Consider the following 27,974-nt stretch of genomic DNA (forward strand, 5'->3'; position numbering starts at 1 on the left):
TTTGATGGAGTTGAAGAAAGATAGTTATAATTATAAAAGATAGATTAGATATAATACTTTGGACTCACAAAGATAGGATAGATGATAGAGTATTTTCCTTAATTTGTCAAATGTAAATGGACTAAATATTGTAACTATAGTCCTTGCTTGATAACTGTTTTGTTGTATATAATATCACTATGTTAAAGTTAAAACCTTCCTTTTTAATTAGACAGAAAAGGGAAGATGATGTAGGGTTCCCCTCTGTATGCTGTGAATATGTTTTATTACCATTGGTTAATAAAGAAGCTGCTTTGGGCCTATGGCAGCATATAGAGCAAGGCAGAAATTCCAAGCAGAGATAGAGGAGAAAAGAAGGTGGAGTCAGGGAGATGCCATGTAGCTACTGAAGGAGACAGATGCCCTGGAACCTTACCAATAAACCATAAATCTCATGGCAATACTTAGATTAATAGAAATGGGTTAGTTTAAGATGTAAGAGTTAGTTAATAAGAAACCTAAGCTATTGGCTGTGCAGTGTTGTAATTAATATAGTTTCTGTGTAATTATTTTGGGTCTGGGCATCTGGGATATGAATAAGCAGCCTCTGTCTTTATGACTGCCCCACCTATACATCTTGCCTGACTACTGACCAATCAGTCTTCTATTAAAATAATATGAGTGACAAAACTTTCCAATGTACAAGAGCATTATCCTACAGCAAGGGTCTCTCTATTATGTATCTCTGGCTATCCCAGAACTCAATATGTAGACCCAGTTCATCTTGAACTCACAGAAATCTACCTGCCTCTGTCTCCTCAGTACTAGATTAACAGTGAGTACCACCACAAACAGCCACTGTTTTTTCTTGAGACAGGAGCTTATTATGTAGCCCAGGCTGGCCTCGAGCCACTGTGATCCTCCTACATCAGCTTCCTGTATGCTAGAATTATTGCAGTGTACCACCATTTCTAACTCTGTTTTCATAGTATATTTGTACTCTTAAAGGAATTTCTCTCCACTCATCCTATGCAAACAGCTCCCATATTGCTACACAATTCTTCAAATTAAATTATGTTAATGCCTCTAATTAAAAGCTTTAGAGCAGACACATTGTGTTTCCCTACTCTTCTAGCATATCACCCAAATAACAGACACTATAAACATGTTCAAAATGAAAACTGAGACTGGAATTCTCTGAAGTAGACTGCCTTGCTGCATAGGAGCACCCAGGTATGGTGCTCAGAAGCAGGACCATGGTTCTACCAACATGATCTGAACACAATCAAGATATTTGCTCCGTTTACTTTAGTAGCGATGAAAAGCTTAGTGAGTTAAAAATGGAGAAAATCTCAAAAAAGTATTTATAAGCACAATCACTTTATATGAAGAAACTGAGTTTTATTTAGCACTCTATGAGGCACTAATAGGAATAAAAGAAATTAAAAATCAATTCCATACTCAATTTTAAAGAACTTCAAAACAATAAAAGCACAAAGCTTGTAACCAATATCAGAAATATGAAATGACACATTTACTATACATAAGATATACTATGGGTCCTTCCAATCACAGGGAGATAGTCAAAATAACTGCAATGTTTCTATTCTGAAGACCCCAACCTATACTGTTCTGCTGTTTTCCTTAATGCCAACCGAAAACTCTAAGAGCAAGACTAACAATACTTAAAGTTCTTCTAGGACAAGGGAGGGTCTGAGCAAGTGTGATACTGGCCCTGAGAAACAAGTAAACTGGCCTAGTATTCAAACAACATAAGGCTACCAATGTGCGAGAGCCACACAATCATGGAAACGATTATATTTAAGCTATAATTTTATAACTACACAGAAAATCACAGTTCTTTAGACAAAAAGTCATATTACACTATTACGCATTTTAAAGTAATCTGTACATTTTGGTGAAGAGGTCAAAATTATAATTAGGATTTTTAGAAATAAAAAATTAGATGCATTTGAAGTTCATAAAATGTATCAATGACCCAAATAACAACATCCTCCTAAGTTAGTTCTCTCTAGGCTATCAAAGATAAATAAATCAAACAAAAATGAAAAACTAGAACATATAAGGAAACATTTAAAAAATTGTAGATATGAGAGAAGGAAAAAGTGTTTTAGGCATGTAGTATTTCTTTACAAAAGCCTTTAATGTGAAACATACTACATAAGCAAAGTAAGAAACATGAGGAAAAAAAGATTGATACATCAGAAGAGTTTAATAACTTAATAATTCTATTGTTTCTACAGCCTTCCACAAAGGGGTAATACAATTCTTCAGTTTATTGCAAACACATTTTTTCAAAGTCAGCCATAATATTGAAGCTGTAAGAAATTTTTTTTAAACATTATTGGCACTATACAGTAAAGCACAAAGAACTTTTAAAATAAAACAGTTAATATTTTATCAGACAGTACACATAATAGCTTTTTTTCTGTCTCCATATATCCAATGACAATATTCATAGACTAGCTTCTAAACAAATGTAAATTAAAAAAATTGGCAAAAGCCATAATTTGTTCAAGAATACTATTATTACATACCACACAGGCTGTCTTACAGCAGCTACTAGCTTGTCAAGCTTCAAGTGGCAAAAGCGAAGCTGTTGCATTTGCAATTGTCTAGCTGGTTGTTCCTTTCTCTGGAGATTCTGGGGTCACGTGCCTTTGAGAGATCGCCCTGCTGCCACCGATTCTCTCCTCACTGTTGGATCCACTAAGATAGAACTTTCGAGTCCTTAAGATGCAAGGCCTAGCAAAAAGCCTCCCACAAAGCCACTGGATATCACAATGTTCTGCTTGATAAATTCTGTTGCCTAAAAATCAAATGTCAATAAAAATACTCTTAATTATGCTACAAAATAGATGAAGCTTGAAATATTACACTGAATTGAAATAAGATAGACAACAAAAGGACAAATGCACAATTCTACTTATGACCATTCTACCTTTGAGTCTCAAAGGAGAATGGAGGACTAAGGGGAGGGCAAACTTGGGAAAATAGTATTTAATAAAATCAATTTTTAAATTTTGCAAATGGATAGAGGTAATGACTGTACAGGAGCATGAATGTACATGTCTCTGATTGTATACTTAAGCACGGTAAACTTTATCATATATTTAACAACAATAAAAATGTACACTTTTTAAAAAATACTCTTAATTATTGAATTCAAGATAAATAACATTCTCAATTATTTTCTTTTGTTGTTTTTGCTTGTTTTTCTTTCTTGAAATGGAGTTTTATTCTATAGCTCAGGCTGACAGGCTGGTTTATAATTCATGACAATCCTCCTTACCCAGTCTCCCAAGTGCTGGGAGATGATCCACCACACCTATCTAAAACATCATTAAAACAATGCAATCCTCAGTCATAATTTGTACTGAAACCTATTACCAAAAAAAAAAACAAAGCAAAATTGCTCATTGTCTTACTTCTTCAATTATATTGTTGATTTCAGGTGCTGCTTTATTTGCTCGTTTCTTAATCTGTCTTTTTGCTTTGTTAACATCTTTTTCAACTCTCTTCCAGTCAATCTGCACATAGCCACTGTGACTGGCAACCTGTAAACATGCAATAAAAATGACTGTCAAATCCCAGAAGTAGAAGGTCAATTAGATTTACAGGAATTCACAGAGCTTCTACGTAAGAAACTGTTACTGAGTTACCAATTTACTCATTCAAGAGGCACTGAACAAAGACTTAAAGACTCCACTCCTCTTAGGAGTACTCCTAAAAGGATATATAGTATGTGCTGGGAAAGATTCAAAAAGCTGTATTATAACTATAATAGCTGCTTTTATCCTACCTTTTAGAATAGAAATCAGCTAAAAGTATAGATTATCTAAAGTATGACTAAAAAAGTACCCTTTGATTAAACAGATGTGAAATAGTAGGCAATCAGTTGACATGTCATTAAAGAAATATAAAATAGCCTGATAAAGGATCTTCACTAGCTCTGAATCTACTTAAGAAAATGTGGGGAAAAGGGAACTTCCATTCACTCTTGGGACTACAAGTGGATGTCACCTTTCTGGAAATCAGTGTGGAGAATTCTCAAAAAAGCTAAAAATAACTCTACCAAATGCCCCAGCTATAACATCCCTTGGCATATGCCCATAGTACTTGACATCCTACTCCACAGACACTTGCTCAGCTATCAATGTTCATTGCTTCTCTATTCACAACAGCTGGCAAATAGAAACAGGCTAAAGTCCTACAACTGACAAATGGATAATGAAATGTGATACATATATACTATGGATACTATTCCACTACAAAAAAAAATGAAAATAGGGCTGGAGAGATGATCAGTGGTTTAGAGCCCTGACTGCTCTTCCAGAGGACCCAGATTCAACTCCCAGCACCCACATGGCAGCTCACAACTGTCTGTAACTCCAGTTCCAGGGGATCCGACACTCTCACACAGACATGCCTAGAGGCAAAGCACCAATGTACATAAAATAAAAATAAACTCCTGCATTCAAGAGAGCTTTTTAAACAAAAGAAAAGAAAATTGAAATAATCTGCAGGTAAAGGGATGGAACTAGAAAATATTTTATTGAATGAGGTAACCAGACCCAGAAAGACAAGCACTGCATGTTCTCTGTCACCTGGGGTTCCTAGGTCCAAATCTTCAGATGTGAGTATATAACCTGGGGTAACCACAGAAATTAGAAAAAAAAGGGGGGGACTACAGGCATGGGATATGCTAGAAATTGGAATAGTATAATACAAATGATATGAAAGGGAAAAATGGACCATGAGGCTTAACTGGCAAGGGGGGAGGTATTATGGAATAGTCTTTTTGTACACTGTAAAGATTTTTCTTTACCAAGGTGCCTTCTGATTGGTTTAATAAAAGAGCTGAAAGACCAATAGCTAGGCACAAAGAGATTAGGCTGGAGACTCCAACTAAGAGGGTGCTAGAAAGAAGGGTGGAGTCATGGGAGTCTGAGGAGTCAGGGGAGAAAGCATGAGACGCAGAGCAGGCAGAATGGGGGAGGTACACAGTGAGGTAAACAAACCCCAGATTACCTCACACAGCACACAGATGAATAAAAATGGGTTAATTTAAATTATAACACCTAGCTAAAAACAAGTCTAAGCTGTCAGATGAATATTTGTAATTAAGTCTCTGTGGTTATTTAGGAGCTGGCTGCTGAGACACAGAAAACTTCTGCCCATAGGGAGGGAGGTCAGTACAGAACAAGGGGCATGAGGATAGGGAAAAATAACACTATAGATGTTTGAAAAAGCCATAAGGAACCATATTACTTTTTATTTACTGAAAATTACGTATAATGCACATTAGTGTTTATATATATATATATATATATATATATATATATATATATACACACATATGTACCCCCACAGACACAAAGTTATGCCATTTGGGCTGACAGCCCTACCCTAGGAGCCACTGACTGTTAAACAAAAAAATTCCAGTACTAGACATGAAAAATGTTATCTTGAGTTGGTCAGGGGAGTCCAAGAGACTCCCAAAATAATATATGCTATTGCTATTGCCTTTGGCTGTCCCCCAGAGATTGAAAGTATGTATTGATGAACACAAAATTCACTTTAAACAAAGGACTTCGAGGATCCAAATTATGTCTAATCTGAAGTCTCCTCCCTGAGGACTCTAACTCTCATAGTAACAGAAATGTACTATACAAAATGTCAAGGGAGGAAAACAATCAATATTCCTACCCATCCATTATGCCTATGAACCATAATAATGACCAGACTGAGAAGATATTCTTAAAGGTAAAAAACAGTGACACTCATATCTTGGTAGTAACCAACAACTATCTATTTGGACTTAAGGCTTCCACAGCTGAGGGAAAGTACACCTGGTACTTACTGGAAGCCTAGCCAACCACCAGAACTAGTGAGATCATGGATCTTAGAGGGGTACCTACTACTGCTACTTTCCTTAATAAGCACAATCCTTAACTTTGCATTCTAAATACTTATCTTGATAGCCAGATAAGTGCAGCTTTTAACCCTCATCTATTGCTTTGCAATAGATGGATATTACAGAATACCACCCAGACTTGACAGATAAATCTATATCAAAACTCTTGCACCTAAGGCTCTGGGAACATCTCAGAATAAAAAAAAAAGAGTCTAAGAATCAGAAGACCAGGAAGTTTGCTGTGAGATCTTGTCACCTAGAAAGAGCAGAGAAATCTCACCAATATTAAAGAGGACCTAAACAATGACAACACCAACAGACATGCGGAGCCCCACCCCTAGACAAAGAATTACAGGCAACTCTGAAATGTGAAGAATTAGTCAACCCCAGGGAAGAGTCTCTAATTGGTTATCCAGTTTCAAATTGCCATCCCTGAAACTACATACAGCACTAAATGACAAGGCAGGTTGCACTTCTATATGAATGCATTTATACATATATGCAACAATAACGAAGAAAAGGAGGCCATGAATTTTGAGAGAGCAGTATATAAAGAGAGTTGGTGGTAGGAAAAGGAAGAGGAGTAATGATGTAATTATATTTTAATTAAAAAACTTTATAGTAATTCTTTTCCATAATAAATTTCATACTATAAGTCCTTTTTATAAAACTACAGCTAAATGCTTATTCATCTTAAGAACCCTAATATGAAGTTACTGGGCCACTGAAAAATTGGAAGAACATCAGCAAGATATAACCAGTATAATTAAAATATAAATATAAATAAGCATATAAGTAAATAATTGAACTATATATACTATTATAAATCACTACCAATCTCATGCATTCTTTGTAGGTTTTTAACTATATATAAAATATTTGAAATAATAAAAATATCTGATTTCATTTAAAGAGTCTGACTGGAATCTTAGGATTTATTTTCTCTATGATTAACTCCACATCGGAATTTATCTGCAGTTCTTCTTATACTCACTTACCGGCTATCCCATCAGACTCCAGCCTCAGAAAGAGAGGTGATCAAATTGAATGGCATATGAAAACTTATCTGTTAAAACCTGATACAGTGATTTGGATATCATAGGCACAGCAGTGACAATGAACTTCAGAGCAAGTTTTTTCTAAATGAAAGTTAAAGATATGACTGAGTAATTAAACTTGTTGATTACTTTGAAGCTTTTGTAGTATTTAACCTTAGGTTGAATTTCAACATGTTTTTCTTACTGAAATAAGAAAAATTTCATCCATATACATGGCTTTGGTTGTTGGTAAGAATGGCCAAAAGACTATCCATGTTACCACACACTGGCAACCCATAATTCAACTTTCATTTTCAAGATTTACCAATATAAGTTACAAATTTTAAAAGATTAGTAAGTATCATAAATTACATTGTTGATAAAATAACAACAACAACAACAAAAAAAAAACCTTAAATTCACTCCCGGAGGTGACTGCTGATCTACTTCAAGCCCACAACTAAAAATTAGAGGCCATCTAATCAAACAGATAAAATAAATTCTCACAAATACATTTCTATGTATAAATTTAAAAAAATGTAGCTGCTACCAAAGTCAGTAAATCCAGTTAATTTGAGAAAAAGATTTTGTAGACACTCCATTTTTAAGTAAAGTATCATATAGTTACAGTGGTTAAGAAATCTTAAATGTCTCTCTAAGTTCCCCTCTTCCAATACCTCCAAGCAATTCAAGTCTTTCTCTGTACTCTCCACACCACAGGTACACATCCAGCTTGGCCTTGACCAGATGATTAAATTTGTTTGCCACTATCTATCTCTTCCAGTGAACTGTGAATCTCTGTGTCCCTAGTCACAAATGATGTCATGCAAAAAGATTAATGAGAAACACTGAATGAATGATGATTAAGACGATGAATAAATACTAAATCTCCAAAGTTGTATTAACCAACCTGATTCAAAGAATACCCTAACAAAGTAACTGGGCCAGATTAACCCCAAGGGTCCTATCATGTTTATCAGTGGGAGGATGGTTTCCATCTGACATGGATATAACTCACTACCACTGAAGCAATTTCCTTAAGAAGTTCATGACTATCGCCCTTATAGAGAGACCTAGTCAAACTGAAGGGGAATAGTCTGAACGGAGCAGTACGCTGCAGTGCAACGATCAAGGATAAATCATCTGCTCCCAGTGAGATTCAAGTACATCTAACCTAACAGGCAAGTGCATCCTCAGAATTGACCATACAGGACCCACTTTAGTCCTGTTTACTTTTATCTATGTAATTATAAAGAAATTCATACCAGCAGACTAGAGAAGAGGTGGTGCAATGATGACCACTTTTTGAACTATATTTGACTTTTCTATAACATTTCAATATTTAATGAAATTAGGTAAAAAGGCTTTGTTAGAATAAAAATTTCCCAGTTAAAAATAAGGAGCTGATGGTACATCTCAGTGGTAGAGTGCTTGTCTGACATGTAGGAAGGACATCTGGGTTAGATCCCCAGAACCACAATAATAAAACAATAATGAAATGTTAAAAATAGCATCAAGTTTTCAGATAAAGATTCACTGCTGCTTGAAGTTGTAAGGAGGTAGATGGGGCTTCCTACTTGTGAGTCTCACCATTAGTAAGTGATCAAGCAGAAACACAGAGATCCACATTCAGTGAGAAACCCTGCCTCAGAAAAGAAGGGGCACATCAACCTCAGGCAGCAAAGACATGGGCAAGTGAACCTACACACATGAATACACCAAATACACATACATGCCCACAATAAAAATATGAGTTAATAAAGGAATAAATGAATAACATGAACACTGATGGTCAGAGAGGATAATGCACAATTGAAAGAGCTTCCCATGGCTAAATCTATAACAATTTGATCAAGAAAATGGTACTTAAATTTTAATCCAAAATATAAAATAAAAAGCTAAGTTCATACTGGTATAATTTAATAAAAATTAATAAATAAAGAAGAGACAAGTCTCCAATTTTTTTTTCTTTCTGAGACAAGGTTGTTTCACCATGTTGCCTAGGCTAGCCTTCAATTCCTGGGATCAAATAATCCTGCTGCCTCAGCTTCCCTAATAGTTGGAACTATGCAGGCTATACTACTATCCCTGACTAGAAACTTTTAAAAGTAACTTATGTAGACACTTGTCCTCAGTGAGGTCACTCCTACTCCTCCAGTGTGGGCTGCCCTAGTGATTTCCTTTTAAGAATACAGACTGGAAAGAAAGGAAATTGGTATGTACTTTCATAAAGGGATAGTGGAAATATAATAAATATATACTTACTAGAAGCACTTGACAATCAAAAGGCTTCAACATGTTTGCTTTGTGTTAGAGGAATGTGAAAAATGAAAACAAATGGTTAATTAAAGATCTGGGATGTAGCTCAGTGAAACAGGGCTTGCCTGGCACGCATGAGGCTCTGGCTTCAATCTCCAGTACTGCAAATAGAGAGCTATCACTGCAGTGTTATCTGGAACACTGAAAAACTAGACTGATAAACAGTTTGTTCAGATGCTAAGAACTTCACGCATGACAGATTATTTGAACGAACACTCTAGACCTAGAACTTATAAAATCAGTTACTTCAAACTAGCACCTAGCAATTAAAACAATTTTCAGCCCCTGCCACGTTTAAGAACCTTTTATTTTTACTTAAAATCACAGATGGGGTGATAGGATCAAATTTCATATAAAAACAGTCTACCTCCTCAATCTCTTTAAATAACTATAAATAGCTCAGAGGAATTAAAAATATAAGCACAGGCTAGGGCTACATGTAGCTCAGTGGTAGAATGCCTGCCTACTATGCATGAGAACCAAGTTCAATCCTCAGTACCAATAAATTAATAAATAGAAATAAGCAGAAATGAAAAACTCAGCTAGGAGATAAGGTGAAGATATCTCCCAGAAAATAAACCAAAAAAAAAGACAGAACTAAAAAAAAATCAGAAAGATAGGCTATAAAAATTAGACAGCCAGTCCAGAAGATCCATATCACAGGAAATACAGAGGCAGGGCAGCAATAAAAAAAAACATAGAACAGGAACTTGTTTGCTAATATCAATAAAGGGACCACAGTGGATAAGTCAGGCCCACAGCAAGAACTAGCAATGTCACAAATCAGAACACTGGGGACACACACACAATAAAATCTTTTAAGCACTTACTAGGACATGGGAGAAGGGAGGTATGCATACAAATGGTCAGGTATTAGAACTGTTTTAGACTTTTAACAGCAGCACTGAATTTGGAAGACAATGTAGCAATATCTACACTGAGCTTAACTATTACTCAAATGTGAGATTCAATGAAATTTTCGGACATTCAAAATCTCAAAAATTATACCACCCATGCTTATTTCTCCACAAGTTACTTGATGTGTGGTTTGAATAGGTATGGCCTCCAAAGACTCTTGTGTTTGGATGCTTGGCCCATAGGGAGTGGGACTATTAGGAGGTGTGGCCTTGCTGGAGTAGGTGTGGCCTCGTTGGAGGTGTGGGGGATTTGAGGTCTCAAATGATCAAGCTATGCTCAGTAACACAGTTCACTTCTGTTGCCTGTGGATCAAGAAATAGATAGAAGTCTCAGCCCCTTCTCCAGCACCATGTCTGCCTGCATGCTGCCATGCTTCTCACCATGATTATAATGGAGTAAATATCTAAAACTGTCAGCCACCACCTCAATTAAATGTTTTCCTTTATAAAAGTTGCTGCAGTCATGGTGTCCCTTCACAGCAATACTTGAAGATATAATAATGGAAAGATGTGTCCCTTGAAAATAGGAAACAAAACAATATGAGACACAGGAAACAACCCAAGACAGAGCACAGGAAAACATTCAGAATGGTACTGAAAGGAAAATCCTGGGAAACAGGCATATGCTAGGCCTAGAAAACAAGCAGGACAAAGGAGCCTGGGACAGCCCTCTCCAGAAGACTAACCTGGCTGCCTAATGCATATTACCAGGAGAGATTTAGATAACAAGAATACATCAAAAGAAGAAAAAAAACCAACTTTCTTACTATAAATAAGAGCCCAAACCTTCCTAAACTGTATTTTTGTGCTTTTTCTATTTTATAAAGACTATTTAGTTTTTCATTCTGGTTTATTTGCTTTTTTATTTGCCTGTTTGTTTTCTAAAGAGAAAAAGGTTTGGAGTTGTATGGATGAGGAGGTATGGAATATCAATAAAAAACATGAATTCAAGTAGCTCACTTAACCCACAGTTACTTAATCATACACAATTATAAGATAATACTCAAGATGGGCCCAGAGGGCATGGGGGGGTCAGAAAGCATTCAGGTGTTTAATTTAGGTGAGGTGGGGCTAGAATGGGACAACTCAAAAACTAACAAATATTCCATAATGTGAAAACAAGTGAATACCTGCTAGTAATAGATCAAAACACTGCTCAATCAACAGTGGAAAGGAGGCTCTGTGAAAAGTTAAAATCGTTGCTTCAAAGGAGGGGAAAATCGGGGTAGAAGGAGGCAGAGAATTAATCTGCAACAAGCACTATACAAGTATCTGTTCCCTATATACAAGCACAAATAACTTTTAAAAAGCTGAAATACTCATACATCAATGTCTACTTTAACTTAAGCAGGGGGAGTGGAGAACTCTGTAATTGGTTACGATTCATTAGTTGGAAATAATACTGTGCTCAGACCTGCTCTGATGTCTATTTTAAGAAGGCAATGTGAGAAATACCTACTGAAAAACATTTAATATTGTTAGTACAAAAGCTTTAAGTCCTAACCCAAACTGATACTTATCATTAATGATAAGCAAAGGTTATGAAATATGGAGTCAGGCCTATGAATGTGAGGCAATTAGCTTAAAAGCCTTTTCTTTCTCTAGCTTCTCTTTCAGGTTCCTCCTACTGCCTTTACAAGGCTAATTGTATCTGGGGTGAAAGCACTTTGATGCAGACAGGACCTGTGCCCTTCGGACTTCAAGACTTCAAAAATCCCAGGCTTGGAAAAGCAGGAAGTAGCAATGATAAAATGTGGGCTTGAACATTGACTACCAAATGTATTTAAATGGACTAAAAGACGCAGAATAGATGAAAACGAACACACAATTCAATTCTGTTAACAGTTTTAATATATTCTGTTTCAGTCTAGTTCCCTTTGCATTGAAAAAAAATGACAACTCGGTTTTCAAATTACCGGCAGACTTAAATATGCCCTTGATTCTATACAAATGCAAGTCAAAATCAGCTTAAATAAAATTATCTTCCATGTAAACACTAATGTATACCCAAAAGACCAAATTAGAAATTAATCACATCCTTTTACCTACACCACAAGAAATAGCACTCTTAATATTGTTATTAATAGAGAATATATCCTTAAAACAGTTGGCTAGTGCACTACTTAAATTAGTGCATAATTCACATAAGTTCTATCTCTTTGCACTGAAGGTGACTACTCCATTGGTTGTTACAGGATCAATGGATTAGGCACTAGAGTCAGATTTTGGTTGCTACAAACAGCAATCATTTCTTAAATCTGGTATAACCGCCAGTTCTCTCCATCTTTAAAACTGTTGCTAACACTCATTCCAAAAGATTTTCAATTATGAGATTTACTATAGTCATCTTCTTCAGGAAACGATATTTTGAGGAAAAGACATACCAATCAGACATGAATGGTAGACAATATCCTCAAAACATTCTCTAATAGCAAAGCATTTTTAACCCCTAAAAGAGGATGAATAAAATTAAAATTTTAATCCACCTATCTCAGAAATAGGATTATGGATAGGATTATGGGTATTTCTAAACTTTATTTTCTACTTTCTGTATCTTCCTTTCTTTCTTTCTTTTCTCTTCTTTTCCCCCTAAAGTATATAACTAGCTAAGTAGGCCAAGGCTGGCCTGATCTCTAGATCCTTCTGTCTTAGCCTCTTGAGTGCTGCAATTTCAGGCCTATACTGTTAGGAATCAGTCCCCCTCCACTCTCAGGCTACCTTCAGCAACTCAGGGCCAGCAGTCCCTTCATCACCAGCTACCAAATACAACACATGCACCCTTAAAATGTCCCAGCCATCACAGACAGCTCTCCCATTCTCTGTATGGCTCTATTTCTCTCCCCCGCCCCCCCTCTCCCCTCCAAGGGAGACTTTCACCCCACCCCAAAAAAATCTCTTGCCTGAGATCTGTAATGTGGTGTAATCTCTGTGGCATTCCATTTCTTGGCCCCAATCCATCCACCAAGGTACTCTTCCACAGAAACCCTACTATATAGCGTCACACCTGGCTCTAATTCTTCGGTTTTTAAAAAAGTGTTAGAAAAATGTTAATAGTTGCTCAGCTTTCGACAGAACTAGGCATTAGTTTATGAAAAATACAATGAATGCACAGTGTGATCTATAAACCAAATGTGGTGGTACACATCCATAATCCCAGTTTACCTGTAAAATTCAAAGGTTCAACTACTAAACTACAGCCCCAGATGTTTGGTTTGGTTTGGTCTTGCTTTGGACTTGTAGTCCTCCTCCCTCATTCTTTTGAGTAGCTGGATTATGGATGTGTGCAACCACACCTAGTTCAAAGCTATCTTCTTATCTTCTTAATAGTTGATATCTCATCATGCTGTGCATATATTCAAAAATCTAGAAATATTTAGTTTGTTTTCTTTATGACAGATGCAAGCTTTTAAAACTCATTATAATTTTTCATAAACTAATGCCTAAAAGAAAAATTCTACCTTCTATTGAAATGAACAGTAATTAAAAGAGCTAACATTCTCTGTTCCCATGGGCTACCTATATATGCAGAAGCAAGTACATAGAGGTCTAACATACCTGTAGGAGAAGAAAGCCACCACCTACGGCAGTTGCTGCAAGTTTTCCAACCTTCTGGAATAAAAATCCTGCACACCTTTAATGACAGAAATAACAAAAGACAAGAACAATAAGTGATACACTAAATTTCTACATTTTATTGCTTTCCTAATAAAAGCTTAATGTGTTCCCATCTCATCTCTTTTGATAATGTCCTTTGCCTGCTCAGAAACTTTCAGTGTTTTCCTGCAGTCATACAGGGTAGTTAAAAATGCACACTCTATTCTAAAATGTCTGAGATTTGCTGCAAAATGAGTAAAGGAGAGAAGAGGGAGACTTAAAAGGAAAATAAAAATAGCAGCTACTGAAACCAGTTGTGAGTACTGAGTTCATTATACTCCTTCTACATTTGTTTATATAAGATAAAATTTCCCACAGTAAGTCATTTCCTTGTTTTGCTTCATGCGGTCAAGCTGTTCCATACATCTGGCCAACATGTACTCTACTTAAACCAGCTCCAACCCAGTTAGTTTCAAATGCATCATCATCTTTATTTGAGCTATTAATCTTTCCAATTCTACAGATTCCTGCCTAGCTCTGCCTAGGAAAAGCTTTCCTGTCTTTTGTGTCATTTCACGCCCTATATCGCCCACATGTCTCATACTATTGATTTTCTGGATTAAGTTTGTTTTGTCTCATCTAACTGTGGAGTGTCACCCTATACCTCTGGAGTGAACTCACATTCCCCTCAATATTCCAGATTCAAATTGCACAAACGAATTCCAGAGTTCTAACCCTAGCCTTGTACACTGAATTTGTGTGTCCCACAAATTACTGTCCTTCATGAGATTTTACTAGGAAATAAGGTTACTGTTAATGTAATTAAGTAAGATGAAGTCATACTGGAACACAGTAGGTCCTTACTTCAATTTGAGTCATGGCACAGGGACACAAACATAGTCAAAACAACTGCTACTAAGATTCCAATTTCTGTTATGGTACCATTCTCCATTGCCACTTCACATTCATTTCAGATTCCTTCATGTTTTTTAACTCAAAGTTTTCTAAACCCCATCTCTAAAATTGTTTTTTCCTTTCTACCCTTTTGTTAATTTTTTGCTGTCTCTCTCTCTCTCTCTCTCTCTCTGTGTGTGTGTGTGTGTGTGTGTGTGTGTCTGAATATTCACACACAGAGATGTCCAAGTACAATGTCCATGAGTTGATTCTCTCTACCATGTGAATCCTATGGTCCTATGGATAGAATTCAGGTGATCAAGCTTGGCATCAAGCCTACTTGCTGAGCCATCTTGCCAGCCCTCCTTTCCACTCTTAAGAGCATCATTACCTTGGTAATTTAATGTTGGAATTCCATAACCATGCTTCTAGACCATGCTCTAACAACACCAGAATCAGTCTTAAAGGCCTCCAGATTTCCTAGCAACCACCTATTCTTACACTAGGTTTCACTTCTTATGACTGGACAGGCACCAAAGCTATAGAGAAACAGCAACAACAACAAAAAAACCTACAGCTACCCACCTACAGCTAAATATAATCTCCTCAGGTTATCCTTCATGTCTCATATAGGTGTGATGTGTTAAGTTAGGTTCATGCCTATTAACTGTTCCTCTTTTATACCACAAACACACCAATGTTATATTCTAAGAGTATTTCAAAACTTTACTACATTGAATCTACACTACAATCCAAGTCATTACAGCAAATCACCTATGTAACTGCCGATTTCCATCAGAGGTAGAGTGCTTACCTGCTATATGCAAGGCCCTGAATTTACCCCCAGACTAGATAAAAACAAGAAACAAGCCACCTATATATCAGTGTCTTGTTACACAGTTCAGGCCATAGGATGGCTCAGTAGATAAAAGCACTTGCCACCAAGCCTGAAGACCCAAGTTTGATCCTCAAAACCCACATGGTAGAGAGATTTGATTCCTAAAAGCTGTCCTCTGACCACCACACATGTACTGGGACATATCTGTGCCCCACATACAAGCAGATCAATGTCAAAACAAAACACAAACTCTTACATAGCTCCTGGATTGAATACCTGGTAGATACAAATAAGTCAATGTATGTGTTATCATTATCAAGAATGTCTTCCTCATACAGGAGTCAGTAACAAAGGCTCAGAAAAAGAAGCAGGAAGTCTCCACACTATCCCAAGGTGGATGCTCCCCAAGCTGTGTACCACTGCTAAAAAGCATCAGTCACTAAGACAACCATAACTTCTGCTCTGCCTTTAGGTTTTTCAAGAAAAGCCAGCAATTATGGACTTTTTTTCCCCTTTGGTTGCCTTTTAAAGTCAGGGTTTCTCTGTAGCTTTAAAGCTTGTCATGGAACTAGCTCTTGTAGACGAGGCAGGCCTCGAACTCACAGAGATCCACCTGCCTCTGCCTCCTGAGTACTGGGATTAAAGGTGTGCGCCACCACTGTCCGGCTGGGCCTTCTTATCAGGTTTGGTCTACAAGAAGAAAATGTGCAGTAGTCTTATAATTCTATTTCTCAATTATTTTTAAAATATCTTTTAACATCAAGCTTTTAGCCATGCATCTAACCAATCACCTCTGGCACCAAATTATGAATTAATTTAAGAGAGACAGAGGTGTTTTCATCCTACAGTGAATTATCTGAATTATCGGAGTGACCAAGGCCCTCAGCAGAAATTTCTGTTATAACTGCGGGATCTTTCAATAAAACAGTATTAATATTGTGCCTGTGTGCCATGGAATCTTCACAAGAGTTGGCTTTTGGTTGTTTTAAATTATAAAAGGGCGTTTACAAGAAGGCATAGGGGAGCATCATTATTCCAAGTTATATGTAAAACACACATGAAGAAATATCATTTACCCAGGCCATGTGGAAGTATGCATTTTAATTAACACAAGCTAAGTTTACTTTAGAATGTAAAGGAAAAATGCTTACAATTTAAGCAGTATCACTTCAAAAGAGAGTCATCAACATTTTTCAAAATGTTGAACTGGTTCTGCCCTTTACTATCTGGTTAATCTTTCATTCCAAAAATAACAAAATTAAAGTACATTTATAGGCGTGTTATCATGTGATCTGAATTGTTGCCCAGGTAATGGTTATTAACCACTCCTTATTGTACTGCACATTATTGCAGAAAAAGTAATCAGTCCATAACTCTAACACAGTAGCAATGTTGTCAGATCTTCAAAGCACTACCAGAATCTGAACTAGCACACAAAATAAAATCCGCTGCATCATCATGAATAATTTTTGCTGAGCATTAATGCTTCTATGTACAGAGCTGTTAATCCTAGAGGTCAGTTCTGCAATGGGATTTCTCATAGGTTTTTCCAGTGGTTAGCACTGAACAGCAAGTAACAATTTACTTAAAATTGACTTGCTAGATTTGGAAATTTGATAATGAATCAAAGGAAGGGTAACAGGGGAAGAGTGGAACTATGGTGAGCCTGGGACAGAGGGAAATCACCAAAATCCAGCAAAGAGTGTCTGAAGGTTGATCTACCTAGTTACAGCAGGGGAAAGCCCCAAAGGTGTGCTTGACGGGCCCATTTACAAAAGGACAATAGCTAGGTTCCCACAGAAATTGAATGAAAAAGGTTCTCACCAGCCAGTCACACCACCCATTACAATCTGGGTGGCTACTGAGTATTTTTCTACCATAGGTCCCGAGCTGTGGCCAAATACTCGATTCCACCAGTGGTGTCTTCTTGCATACTCAGTTAAATCCAACACTTCATAAGACTCGTCATCGCTTTCATAGTCTTTAAAAAACACAAAATGAAAAATATCGAATCAATCTATACTCAGAAACCTCTCAAACTGTTTTAATAAAACCTGTGACAACTCACTGTCATGTCTGGCCTACAACTAAAAATGGCCACATGGAAACGAATGAACAAGATTAACTCAATCCCCGAGACTAGGACCTCAGGAGTAAAGAGCATAGCAATACCATCATCCCCCAGTTCCTTTACAAAGACACAGGGACGCGCAGGCAGGGGCCAGTGAGTTACAAAGCAGTGAGTGGTTACTCGCCCAGTGAGAATAAGGTCAGAGCAGGGTCCATTTCCGTCCTGGGAAAATAGGAGAGAGGGCATATTCCTCCCCTGAAAGAACAGGTCAGGAATCCAGCCACGGAAACGACAGAACTGAAACGCAACCAACAATCAACCCTCCTAACCCCCTACTGTAGTAAAATGGAGAAGGGCTAGAGGTGGGGGCAGGGCAGGATCCGGCCTTGGTAGGTGTTAGGGGGAGCCTGGTGAGTTCCGCAAAGAGGGGAAGGAGACGTTTGGTTTGGAGGGGGGTTGCTCAAAGAGGCTATGTGGCCACCAAGCCCCAGAAATACTGGAGGGGAAGGGAGAAGCACCGTAGGAGCCAGGTCGAGAGCTGTGGGCCGCATCCCAGTGACTACTTCGGGCCCTGGCTGCTCACCTTGGGGAGGGGGGTTCCGGGACGCCATGATACCGCCGGCGGCCAGTTCGGGGTGGTCCCCGCCCGCCCTCCTCTCCCAAACACTTTAAAGGGCGCTCTAGACCAAGGTGGAAGTCTATGGTCTCTCTTTTTCCTCAGCCTCCTCCTCCAGACAGTCTTGTCACCGCCCACTCTTCTCAGCACAGCCCCTTCAGCACTTTGTGCGCAGCCACAAGACTCAAGGTTAGGGGCGGATTAGTGGGGTCCCCGCCCTACGAGGGCTTCTGGGAAATGTAGTCCAGTGTTCTGCTCCTGGACTTACCCCAACCCCTCTAGAGTTTACCCGAGAAAATTTCCTTATTCTCTTTTTAAAGCTGAAGGAATAGATAGAGGAACGGCTCTGGGTAATGAACAGGACAACCATTTTGGTGTCAGCAGACTGTCCTTAACCAGCATTTAGTCAGAATTCTCCTCTGAAGCTGTCTTTCTGATTAGATTGCCTCCTTAGGTCCTATCTTTAGCCTCCAGTGGTTGCAAGAATCTTGTTGACTTTAACAGAAATTTCATCCCTGCTCTTCGCTTGATAGCTAATAACCCAGATCTTTCTTCAGTAACGCTTTTAAATTAGCTTAGCAATAAACACCCCTGCACTGATTGTTGTGCCCAGATTACGACCCCCAGAGACAGACCACCAGAGAGGCCCAGACTACAATAAGCAAGGTTTAATCAGCATAATACAAACATGTTTGGAACTCATCTCCATCCCCGTTACAGCGAGATAGAGAGAGGAGTTGTATCTTCTTTGTGGGGTAAGCTTTTAAAGGCATAACTACAAAGAGACTCTTTGAAGATGCTTTGCCACGGTACAAGGACCCTTGCTCCCTCCCATTCTGTTATGTCAGCTTTCTCCTTGTTCTTAGAGCAAGGCCACTGTTCTTGAGTTAGGCCAACTTTATCAGCCTGTACCAGGTTGAGCTGGGCTGGGCTGAGCTAAGTCACCTTGTGCTTAGAATCTCCTGGATGGGAGAGGGGAAGGCCACTAACCTCCTGGGAAAACATTCTGCTAGGCAATTTCTTCTCGCCCCTTTGAGAATAAGGGGTGAGGTTTCCACACTGATGCCTCCTCTTGGTAGGATTCCACACCTTGACCCGCTCACTCAGATTATGCGCTATAAATATCCAGCATTTTTCTGTATTCCAAATTGAAATGGGCCCATTACCCATTTTAAGAAGTGTCAAGATAACTTTAAAAAGTTGTTTTGTTGTAGTTGGGGTTTTTTTTTTGTTTGGTTTGGTTTGGGTTTTTTTTTTTTGGTTTTTCGAGACAGGGTTTCCTGTGTAACAGTCCTAGCTGTACTGGAACTAGATCTTGTAGACCAGGCTGGCCTTGAACTCACCAGTGATTCACCTGCCTCTGCCTCCAGAGTGCTAGGATTAAAGGCATGCACCACCACTGCCCGGCAGTAAAAAAAAAAAATGTGTTTTAAGCACTATACAAGAATTCCTGGTTTCAAGCCACATATTCCACAAACTTCTAAGGGCTCAGCAAGATACAGAAGTTTCTTTTAGTGACCTGTTGTTAGGAAGTATAGGACCACTCTGAGGGAATTGTTTGAGAGTCAAGAAGACATAACTCTTTAACTTGTATTTTTGTTTGTTTGTTTGGTTATTTTAAGCAACGTCTCACATAACCTAGAATTCTTTGCAACTCCCTGTGTAGACCAGGCTGGACTGGTACTTGCACAGATCCATCTCCCTTTGTCTCCCCAGCACTGGGATTAAAGCATTCATCACCAAGTTGGCTTATTGGTTTTTACATATGTCCTCACTGTGTAGTCCAGGCTGGTCTCCAATGCTGGATTCCTGTGTCTTGCTCTCAAGTGCTGTGATTACAGACATTCACCACCATGTTGAGATTTTTAAAATCATTATTATTTAAATCTGACATAGGGATAAAGGCAAGGTTTTTTATCACAACTGTTCATGGAATTCTATAGAATGTAAAAACATATTGGGTACCAAACAGCTAATCCACGTCCACATAAATTAGCATGAAACTTATTTAAAACATGGATTCTATCTGAATTAGCTGTATAGGTAAACTGAATAGCCTGTTTTGTATTCACATTAGTGGAAAGTTAAGATATTCTAGTGTAAAGTAATAATTCAAGAATATTAACTTTGCCTGAGAAAGCAAGCTCCAGGGGAGCGGGAGCAGATTGAGTCCAGGGACATTGGCTGATGGAGGAAGGTCATTGGCTAATAAAGGAACTGCCCTGGCCCATTTTATTGGTTAGAGGATAGGTGGGAGGAGAAAACAGAACAGAACGCTGGGAGGAAGAGGAAGTGAGCTCAGAGACTCGACTGCTGTCCTCTCGGGAGCAGACGCCTGAGAGAGACTCCATGCCCTGCTCCCAGGATGAAGCTCCGACCCAGGATGGACATAGGCTAGAATCTTCCTGGTAAGCACACCTTGGGGTGCCATACACAGATGATTAGAAATGGGCTAAATTAATATGTGAGAATTAGCCTAGAAGAGAATGGGCCAAGCAGTGTTTAAAAGAATACAGTGTCCGTGTAATTATTTCGGGGCATAAGCTAGCCGGGCAGGCGGCTGGGGTGTTGGGGACGCAGCCCCGCCGCCCTTATTACTTCAATTGGCAGACCAGGACGGAGCCAGAAACCTGGGCCAAAGAAGACCTGAGACAGCGAACTCCACCAGGAAAAGGTACAGGGCAGCTACCACTGAGGTAGTAAGCCAGAGCCAGAAAGTGAACCTGGGCTGGGACCCCTGCGGGTCTGAGCCTTAGTCTGGGACATCCGAGGAACTAGGCCTGAGCCAGGACCTCTGTGGGTCTGGGTGTTGGTCTGGGATATCAAAGGAAATAGGCAGGAAACAGAAACCTCTGTGGGTCTGAGCATGAGTCTAGGACCACTGAGGGAGTAAGCCTCAGCCAGGTTTTTTTGTGGGTTTAGGCACACCCGAGCCTGGGAACTCCAAGGGAGTAGACTGCAGGATCAACTCCAAGCCAGGGACTTTTGCAGGAGGGGATCCAGACCAAGATTTACAGAAACAGGTCAAAGGCTCTGACCTAGGATAGAGCAGGCCTGAGACAGCAAACTCCAAGGGAGTGGAGCAAAGCCCAGGAGGGCTGAGTGACCTCCAGGAGCAAGGAGTGACCAAAGGGGTAACCGTGACACTGACTATAACAGAAGAAACAACTATTTGAGCCTTGGATTCACTGGCATCTAGAAGATTAATCAATAGAATCCCAGACAGCCCCAACCACACCTATTAGAGGAAAAGATGAGTAGAAAAGGTAAGATCACACACTACACCACAAAGAGCAATACGACACCAGTAAAACCTAAAGACCCTACAACAGCAAGGCTTGAACAACCAAATATAGATGAAGCAGAAGATAATGACCTAAAAATAACTTCAGGAGAATGTTTGAAGCCCTTAAAGAGGAAATGAGAAATTTAGTCTAAGAAATAGAGAAAAAGACAAACAAAAATTGGAAGACATCAGCAAATACCTTAAAGAAAACCAAGAAAAAAAATCAAACATGTGAAAGAAACCATACAAGACTTGAAAACAGAAATAGAGACAATAAAGAAAGCACATGCAGAGGGAATTACAGAAACAGAAAGCATGAGAAAATAATCAGGAAACACAAACACAAGCCTGAACAACAGAATACAAGAGATGAATGAAAGAATATCAAGTGCTGAGGATACAATAGAAGAAATAGACTCGTCAGTCAAAGAAAACATTAAATCTAACAAAAGCTTGACCCAAAATATCCAGGAAATATGAGACACCATGAAAAGGCCAAACCCAAGAATAATAGGTATAGAAGAAGGAGAAGTTCAATTCAACAGCACAGAAAATATATTTAACAAAACCATGGAAGAAAACTTTTTCAACCTAAAGAAAAAGAGAAGATACAAGAAGCTTACAGAACAACAAACAAACTGAATAAAAAAAAGTTCCCTTGCCATATAATAATCAGAACACTAAACATACAAAGTAAAGAAAGAATACTAAGAGCTACAAAGGATAACGACCAAGTAACATATAAAGGTAGACCTATCAGAATTACACCTGACTTTTCAGTGGACACAATGAAAGCCAGAAGGTCCTGGTCAAGCGTTATGTCGACATTAAGGGACCATGAATGCCAGGCCAGACTACTATGCCCAACAAAACTTTCAATCACCATAGAAGATCAAAACAATTATTCCATGACAAAACCAGATTTAACCAATACCTAGCCACAAACTCAGCCCTACACAAACTACTAGAAGGAAAACTCCAACCCAAGGAAGTTGATTACATCAACAAAAACACAGACAATTGATGGTCATATAGCAGCAAATCCCAAAGAAGATAAAAACACACAAATTAACATCACCAACAATAAAATCTCAATTAACAGGAGATAGCAATCACCTTTAATTAATAACCCTTAATATAAATGGACTCAACTCACCTATAAAAAAGCACAGGAGGGCTAGAAAGAGGGCTCAGAGGTTAAGAGCAAGAACACCAGCTGCTCTCCCAGAAATCCTGTGTTCAATTCCCAGCAACCACATGGTGGCTCACAACAATGAGATCTGGTGTCCTCTTCTAGCCTGCAGGCACACACACAGTACAGAACACTGTATACATAATAAATACATATTTAAAAATAAATAAGTAAAAAGGCATAGGTTAACAGATTGGATACAAAAACAGAATCCATCGTTCTTCTGCATATAAGAAACATACCTCAACCTTAAAAACAGACATCACCCTATCCGAGAGCAATACTGACGAATATCTTGCATATCATCATAGAACCTTCATCTGATGATGGATGGAGACAGAGACAGAGACCCACACTGGAGCACTGGACTAAGCTCCCAAGGTCCCAATGAGGAGCAGAAGGAGGGAGAACATGAGCAAAGAAGTCGGGACCACAAGGCGTGCACCCACCCACTGAGACAGTGGAGCTGATCTACTGGGAGCTCACCAAGGCCAGCTGGACTGTGACCGAAAAAGCATGGGATAAAACCGGACTTTCTGAACATGGCGAACAATGAGGGCTGATGAGACGCCAAGGACAATGGCACGGGGTTTTGATCCTACTTAATGTGCTGGCTTTGTGGAAGCCTAGCCAGTTTGGATGTTCACCTTCCTAGATATGGACGGAGGGGGGAGGACCTAGGACTTACCACAGGGCAGGGAACCTGGACTGCTCTGTGGACTGGAGAGGGAGGGGGAGAGGAGTGGGGGGAGAGGTAGAAGGGTGGGAGGAGGGGGAGAAGGGTGGGAGGAGGGGGAGGGAAATGGGAGGCTGGGAGGAGGTGGAAACTTGTTTTTTGGTTTATGTTTTTTTTTCTTCTTTTCTTAATAAAAAATAAAAAAAAAAACAGACATCACCTCAGAGTAAAGGGTTGGGAAAAATATTCCAATCAAATGGACCTAAGAAACAAGAGGGTATAGCTATCCTAATATCTAACAAAATAGACTTCAAACTAAAATCAATCCAAAAAGATGAAGGAGGACATTTCATATTAATCTCAGAAAAATTCATCAAGAGGGAATCTCAATTCTGAACAACTATGCCACAAATACAAGGGCACCCTCATATGTAAAATTACATGTCTAAAGCTTAAATCATACATTAAACCATAATAGTGGGAGACTTCAACATTCCACTCTCACCACTGGATAGGTCAGTCAGACAAAAAATGAATGGAGAAAGTAGGGAACTAACAGATGTTATGATTCAAATGGATTTAAAAGACATCTATAGAATAGTCCATCCAAACAGAAAAGAAAATACCTTCTTCTCAGCACCTCATGGAACCTTCTCAAAAATTGACCACATACTCAGTAACCAAACAAACCTCAACAAATAAAAAAAAATGGAATAACCCCATGTATCTTATAAGAACACCAGGGAATAAAAGCAGAAGTCAACAGCAATACTAATTCCAGAAAGCCCACAAACACATGGAAATTAAACAATGCTCACCTGAATCATCAATGGGTCAAGGAAGAAATAAAAGAAGAAATTAAAGACTTCCTATGATTCAATGAAAATGACCACACAATATACCCAAATTTATGGGACAATGAAAGCAATATTAAACATAAAGTTCATAGCACTAAATGCCTACATAAAGAAGCTTGAAAAATCCCACACAAGTGAATTAACAGAACAAATGAAAACTTTAGAACAAAAAGAAGCAAACTCACCCAAGAAAAATAGATGTCTGTGTGGCAATTTCTCAAAAATTAGGAAGCAATCTACCTCAAGATCCAGTAATACCAATTTTGGGTGTATATCCAAAGGATGTTCAATCGTGCCACAAGTACATGTGCTCAACTATATTTATAACAGCATTTTTTATCATAGACAGAACCTGGAAAAAACCTAAATGTCCTTTGACCAAAGAATGGATAAGGAAAATGTGGTACATTTACGCAATGGAGTACTACATAGCTGAAAAAAATAACGGCATCTTTAATTTTGCAGGCAAATGGATAGAGCTAGAAAACATTATTTTGAGTGAGGTAACCCAGACATATAAAGACAATTTTCACATGTACTCACTAATAAGTGTTTTAAACATAAAGCAAAGAAAACCAGCCCACAAATCACAATCCCAGAGAACTTAGACAACAATGAGGACACTAAGAGAGACTTACATAGATCTAATCTACATGGGAAGTAGAAAAAGACAAGTTCTCCTGAGTAAATTGGGAACATGGGAACCTTGGGGGAGGGTTGAAGGGGAATGGGAGGCAGGGAGGGAAGCAGAGAAAAATGTAGAGCTCAATAAAATTAAATAAAAAATAGAAAAAAGAATATTAACTTTTCAGTTGATATTTAAAATCCTAGCAGTTTAGAAACCTCTTGATTAATTTTTTCATTTATATAGCTTGCAAATGTCTTTCAGTTATTTGATGGGTGGGATAGAATAACTCTAGGCAGGTAATATCCCTACAAATTGAATTACTTACCTTCATTATCCTTTATATTATAATACTAATTTTGTAATAACTATTAAATAACTTGTGTTTCTTAGTTCTTACCTTATCTATGCAAATAATTATTAGCCTTTAGCTTGGTTGTTCTTTCCTTTAAGGTTGTTTTCTCTGCTATGGTCTAAGGAGATTCCACTATCTACTGAAAGAGCAAGATATAAAGACATGTAGACAATAATGACAATCCCTTCACTTCATGTCCATGAAGGGGGTTTGCAGAGCTAGAAATAAAGGAGAAAGAGAATGAAGGCAAACACATGGGACAGAACGAGAATATAAGACAAGAGAGAGGTGTCTCTTGGAAAGTGAGGATATTGGGAAATTTAAAGATTAATGTAAAAATTTAAATATTGATAGTTTAATCAATGCTGAAATAATGTACCTATTACCAAGGAGGCTAAGTTTATAGCATTGCTAATTCCTCCAACAAAAGAAAAAAGTGTCTTTATCCACATTTAATGACTAGATAAACATGTAGGGCTAGGGCTCTAGCTCGGTTGTAGCCTGCTTACCTAGCATGTGTTATGATTGTTGGTCACTTTAAGAGACAGCCATGCCCACTCCCTGCAGCCCTTCCCCTCACTTGTCATCTTGGCTTCTCTGTTCCCTTTCCTGCTTCCCCCTTCTTTCTCTCTCTCTCTGTCCTATTCTCCTTCTCCCCCCCCTGCTCTTCTCCCCTTCTCCCTTTCCCCTCCATAACCCCCTGAATAAATATTTACTCTCACTCTGCATGTCGTATCTATCCATATCTCTGTCTCCTGCCTGCCTGCCATGTGTCTTCCTCCCTGTGACCAGCCACCACTCAGGGATCGGCAGCTGTCTCTGCCTGGGACTGGCTGCTCCCAGGGCCTGCTGCCTGCTGCCACATGGCCCACTACCACCATTTGGGGACCTACAGCATTTCTGCTGCCTACTGCCACCAGAGATCCTGCAGCATTTTTAAAAAAATCATAACACTGGTGCCATGTGACTCGAATAGGCACTGCTGCACGGAACTCCTCTCCCAGGGTCATGATACTAAATGAGGGTTTTTTTCCTACTCCCACCACTGGCTTCCTGGCTTCAATCAGTGAGTCTCTCCCATTCTGCTATGGTTGCTTCCCTTAACTGAAATTGTGTTTGGACTGACCTGGGGTCAGTCAGCCCATGTTAGCACTGTACACTCTCTGTGCAGTGTATTCGACTGGGGACCCAGGGTCCCTCACATTCTTCATCTTTTTTTTTATTTCTTCTCTTTTCTTTTTCTTCCCCACTGTAAAAGGCCGCTCAGAGCTGTCTCTGGTCTCTGGTTTCTGAATCACCCCACCAGATCCAGCTAGGCCATAACACCCTACCCGAGGTCAGAAGATGCTCGGCCATGGGTCTTGGGTGTTCATGCCAATTTGCATCCTGTCTATACAGGGAGAATTTCCCTTTATGGGCCTTGAGGTGCTGCTGTTTCGCAGGTTTTCATGATTTTGGCTGTGAATAGCAACCATTCATGTTCCCCGGCTTTTGAAAATTCCAGCTGGCTTTTTCAATTCCAGCTGTGGAATGGTGCAATTTTTTCAGTTCCAGCCTTTCGTTCCCCTCTGTAGCTTGTGATGTGGCGTGGCATCTCAGCAACAGGACAGATCATGCCTTTAGGTCCCTCTTATTAAGCTTAAAATCCTTACATCTCAAAAATTGTGGCTTTTTTTTCATACAACATATGGCTGCCGCAATTTTGACTGGGGTCAAGTGACTTTGCCACCATCTTGGCTAAGAGCAAGGTCAGGTGACCAAGCTCTCCCATCTTTACTGAAGTATACCCTGACTTGTCCCCCAGTTTTCACTAAACTCCTATTGTTGACTCTGTTACATGTGTTTTTCACAGTGGCATGCCTTTGGTAGGGCCCACCAAGAGCAAGCATCCACTTTGCCCAATTTCTGTTCACTCTTTGTATGTATAATAATTATTCATTACATCTCATTTCAGACTACAAAATCAGTAAGTCTCATGTTTTAAACTGGTATGTACTTTTAAGTCTGTTACAAAAATACCTTATATTTAATTCAACCCTCATTTAAAATATATTAAGATGTTCTCTATTATTGTTCTGCCATTAACCTTCTATTGCAAGTAGTTTCTTCTTTCTGTCTTTTTACGAGTGTAAATCTTACCTGTTAAGTTAAGAGCCAGTACAGTCAAGTTCAGACCCAACTCTCCAGACAGATTCTATACTGTAGTTATACCTAATAAACAGCCCACAACTGCTCAGAGATCTGGGGAATGTGTTATTTAAATATTTAATTATTAAAAATCTTTTTATAACAACAAGAGACAGGTTGGCTCCTAGCAGCAACACTCTACTTCCTTCAAAGAAGACAGAAGACAAATGGACACACAACAACACCCATCTGCACTGGGCAAAACTGCCTTTCATCTAAGATGAAGATCTCCTGACATGGACAGAATTGCTGGAATTGACAGCCTAGCTGCTCAGGTCAAGGTAGGCCTGTCTTCCTAAAGATTTCTTAGCCCACAGGATCTTCTGGAGCCTGGTAGGCCCTCTGCTAAACAGCAAAAGACAAATGCAAACCTTCAGTGACAGTGGAGGACCCTGAGGAATAGCTCTGGGTGGCAACCAAGTAATTTCTATATCATTTTTTAATCAGTAACTCAAGTAAAATCTTATCCTTCTCAAAGATCTCTGATACAGTTTGATAGCTGAGAGGTTTCGCTATTTCAAAAAAAAAAACTTCACCAAACAAATTTCACATCAGATTTCTCTCTTATACTGCCTTATATAGTCTTAAAAATA

At 38.8% G+C, this 27,974-nt stretch overlaps 1 protein-coding gene across 1 annotated transcript; it reads right to left on the reverse strand.

Moving 5' to 3' along the window:
* Positions 1 to 2,396: 2,396 nt before the first annotated feature.
* Positions 2,397 to 18,354, reverse strand: LOC121441136 (FUN14 domain-containing protein 1). Its single transcript, XM_041642271.1, has 5 exons — positions 18,171 to 18,354; positions 17,341 to 17,497; positions 13,746 to 13,821; positions 3,429 to 3,557; positions 2,397 to 2,809 (listed from the first exon to the last, which is right to left on the reverse strand). Exons 1-5 carry the CDS (start codon positions 18,196 to 18,198, stop codon positions 2,732 to 2,734), a joined length of 468 nt encoding a protein of 155 aa, XP_041498205.1. The 5' UTR covers positions 18,199 to 18,354; the 3' UTR covers positions 2,397 to 2,731.
* Positions 18,355 to 27,974: the final 9,620 nt, after the last annotated feature.

The sequence above is a fragment of the Microtus oregoni genome, unplaced genomic scaffold (genome assembly GCF_018167655.1).
Source record: "Microtus oregoni isolate MIOR12 unplaced genomic scaffold, Mior012 000073F_ref0000255, whole genome shotgun sequence".
In the NCBI taxonomy this organism is placed as follows: Eukaryota; Metazoa; Chordata; class Mammalia; order Rodentia; family Cricetidae; genus Microtus; species Microtus oregoni.

Excerpts from the sequence above, each read along its gene's own strand:
- LOC121441136 (XM_041642271.1), bottom strand. The coding sequence starts at position 18,198 with ATGGCGTCCCGGAACCCCCCTCCCCAAG. Across the intron at positions 17,498-18,170 it reads CCGGAACCCCCCTCCCCAAG|ACTATGAAAGCGATGACGAG; the intron begins GTGAGCAGCCAG and ends TGTTTTTTAAAG. Across the intron at positions 3,558-13,745 it reads GTGGCTTTCTTCTCCTACAG|GTTGCCAGTCACAGTGGCTA; the intron begins GTATGTTAGACC and ends GCATGTTTACAG.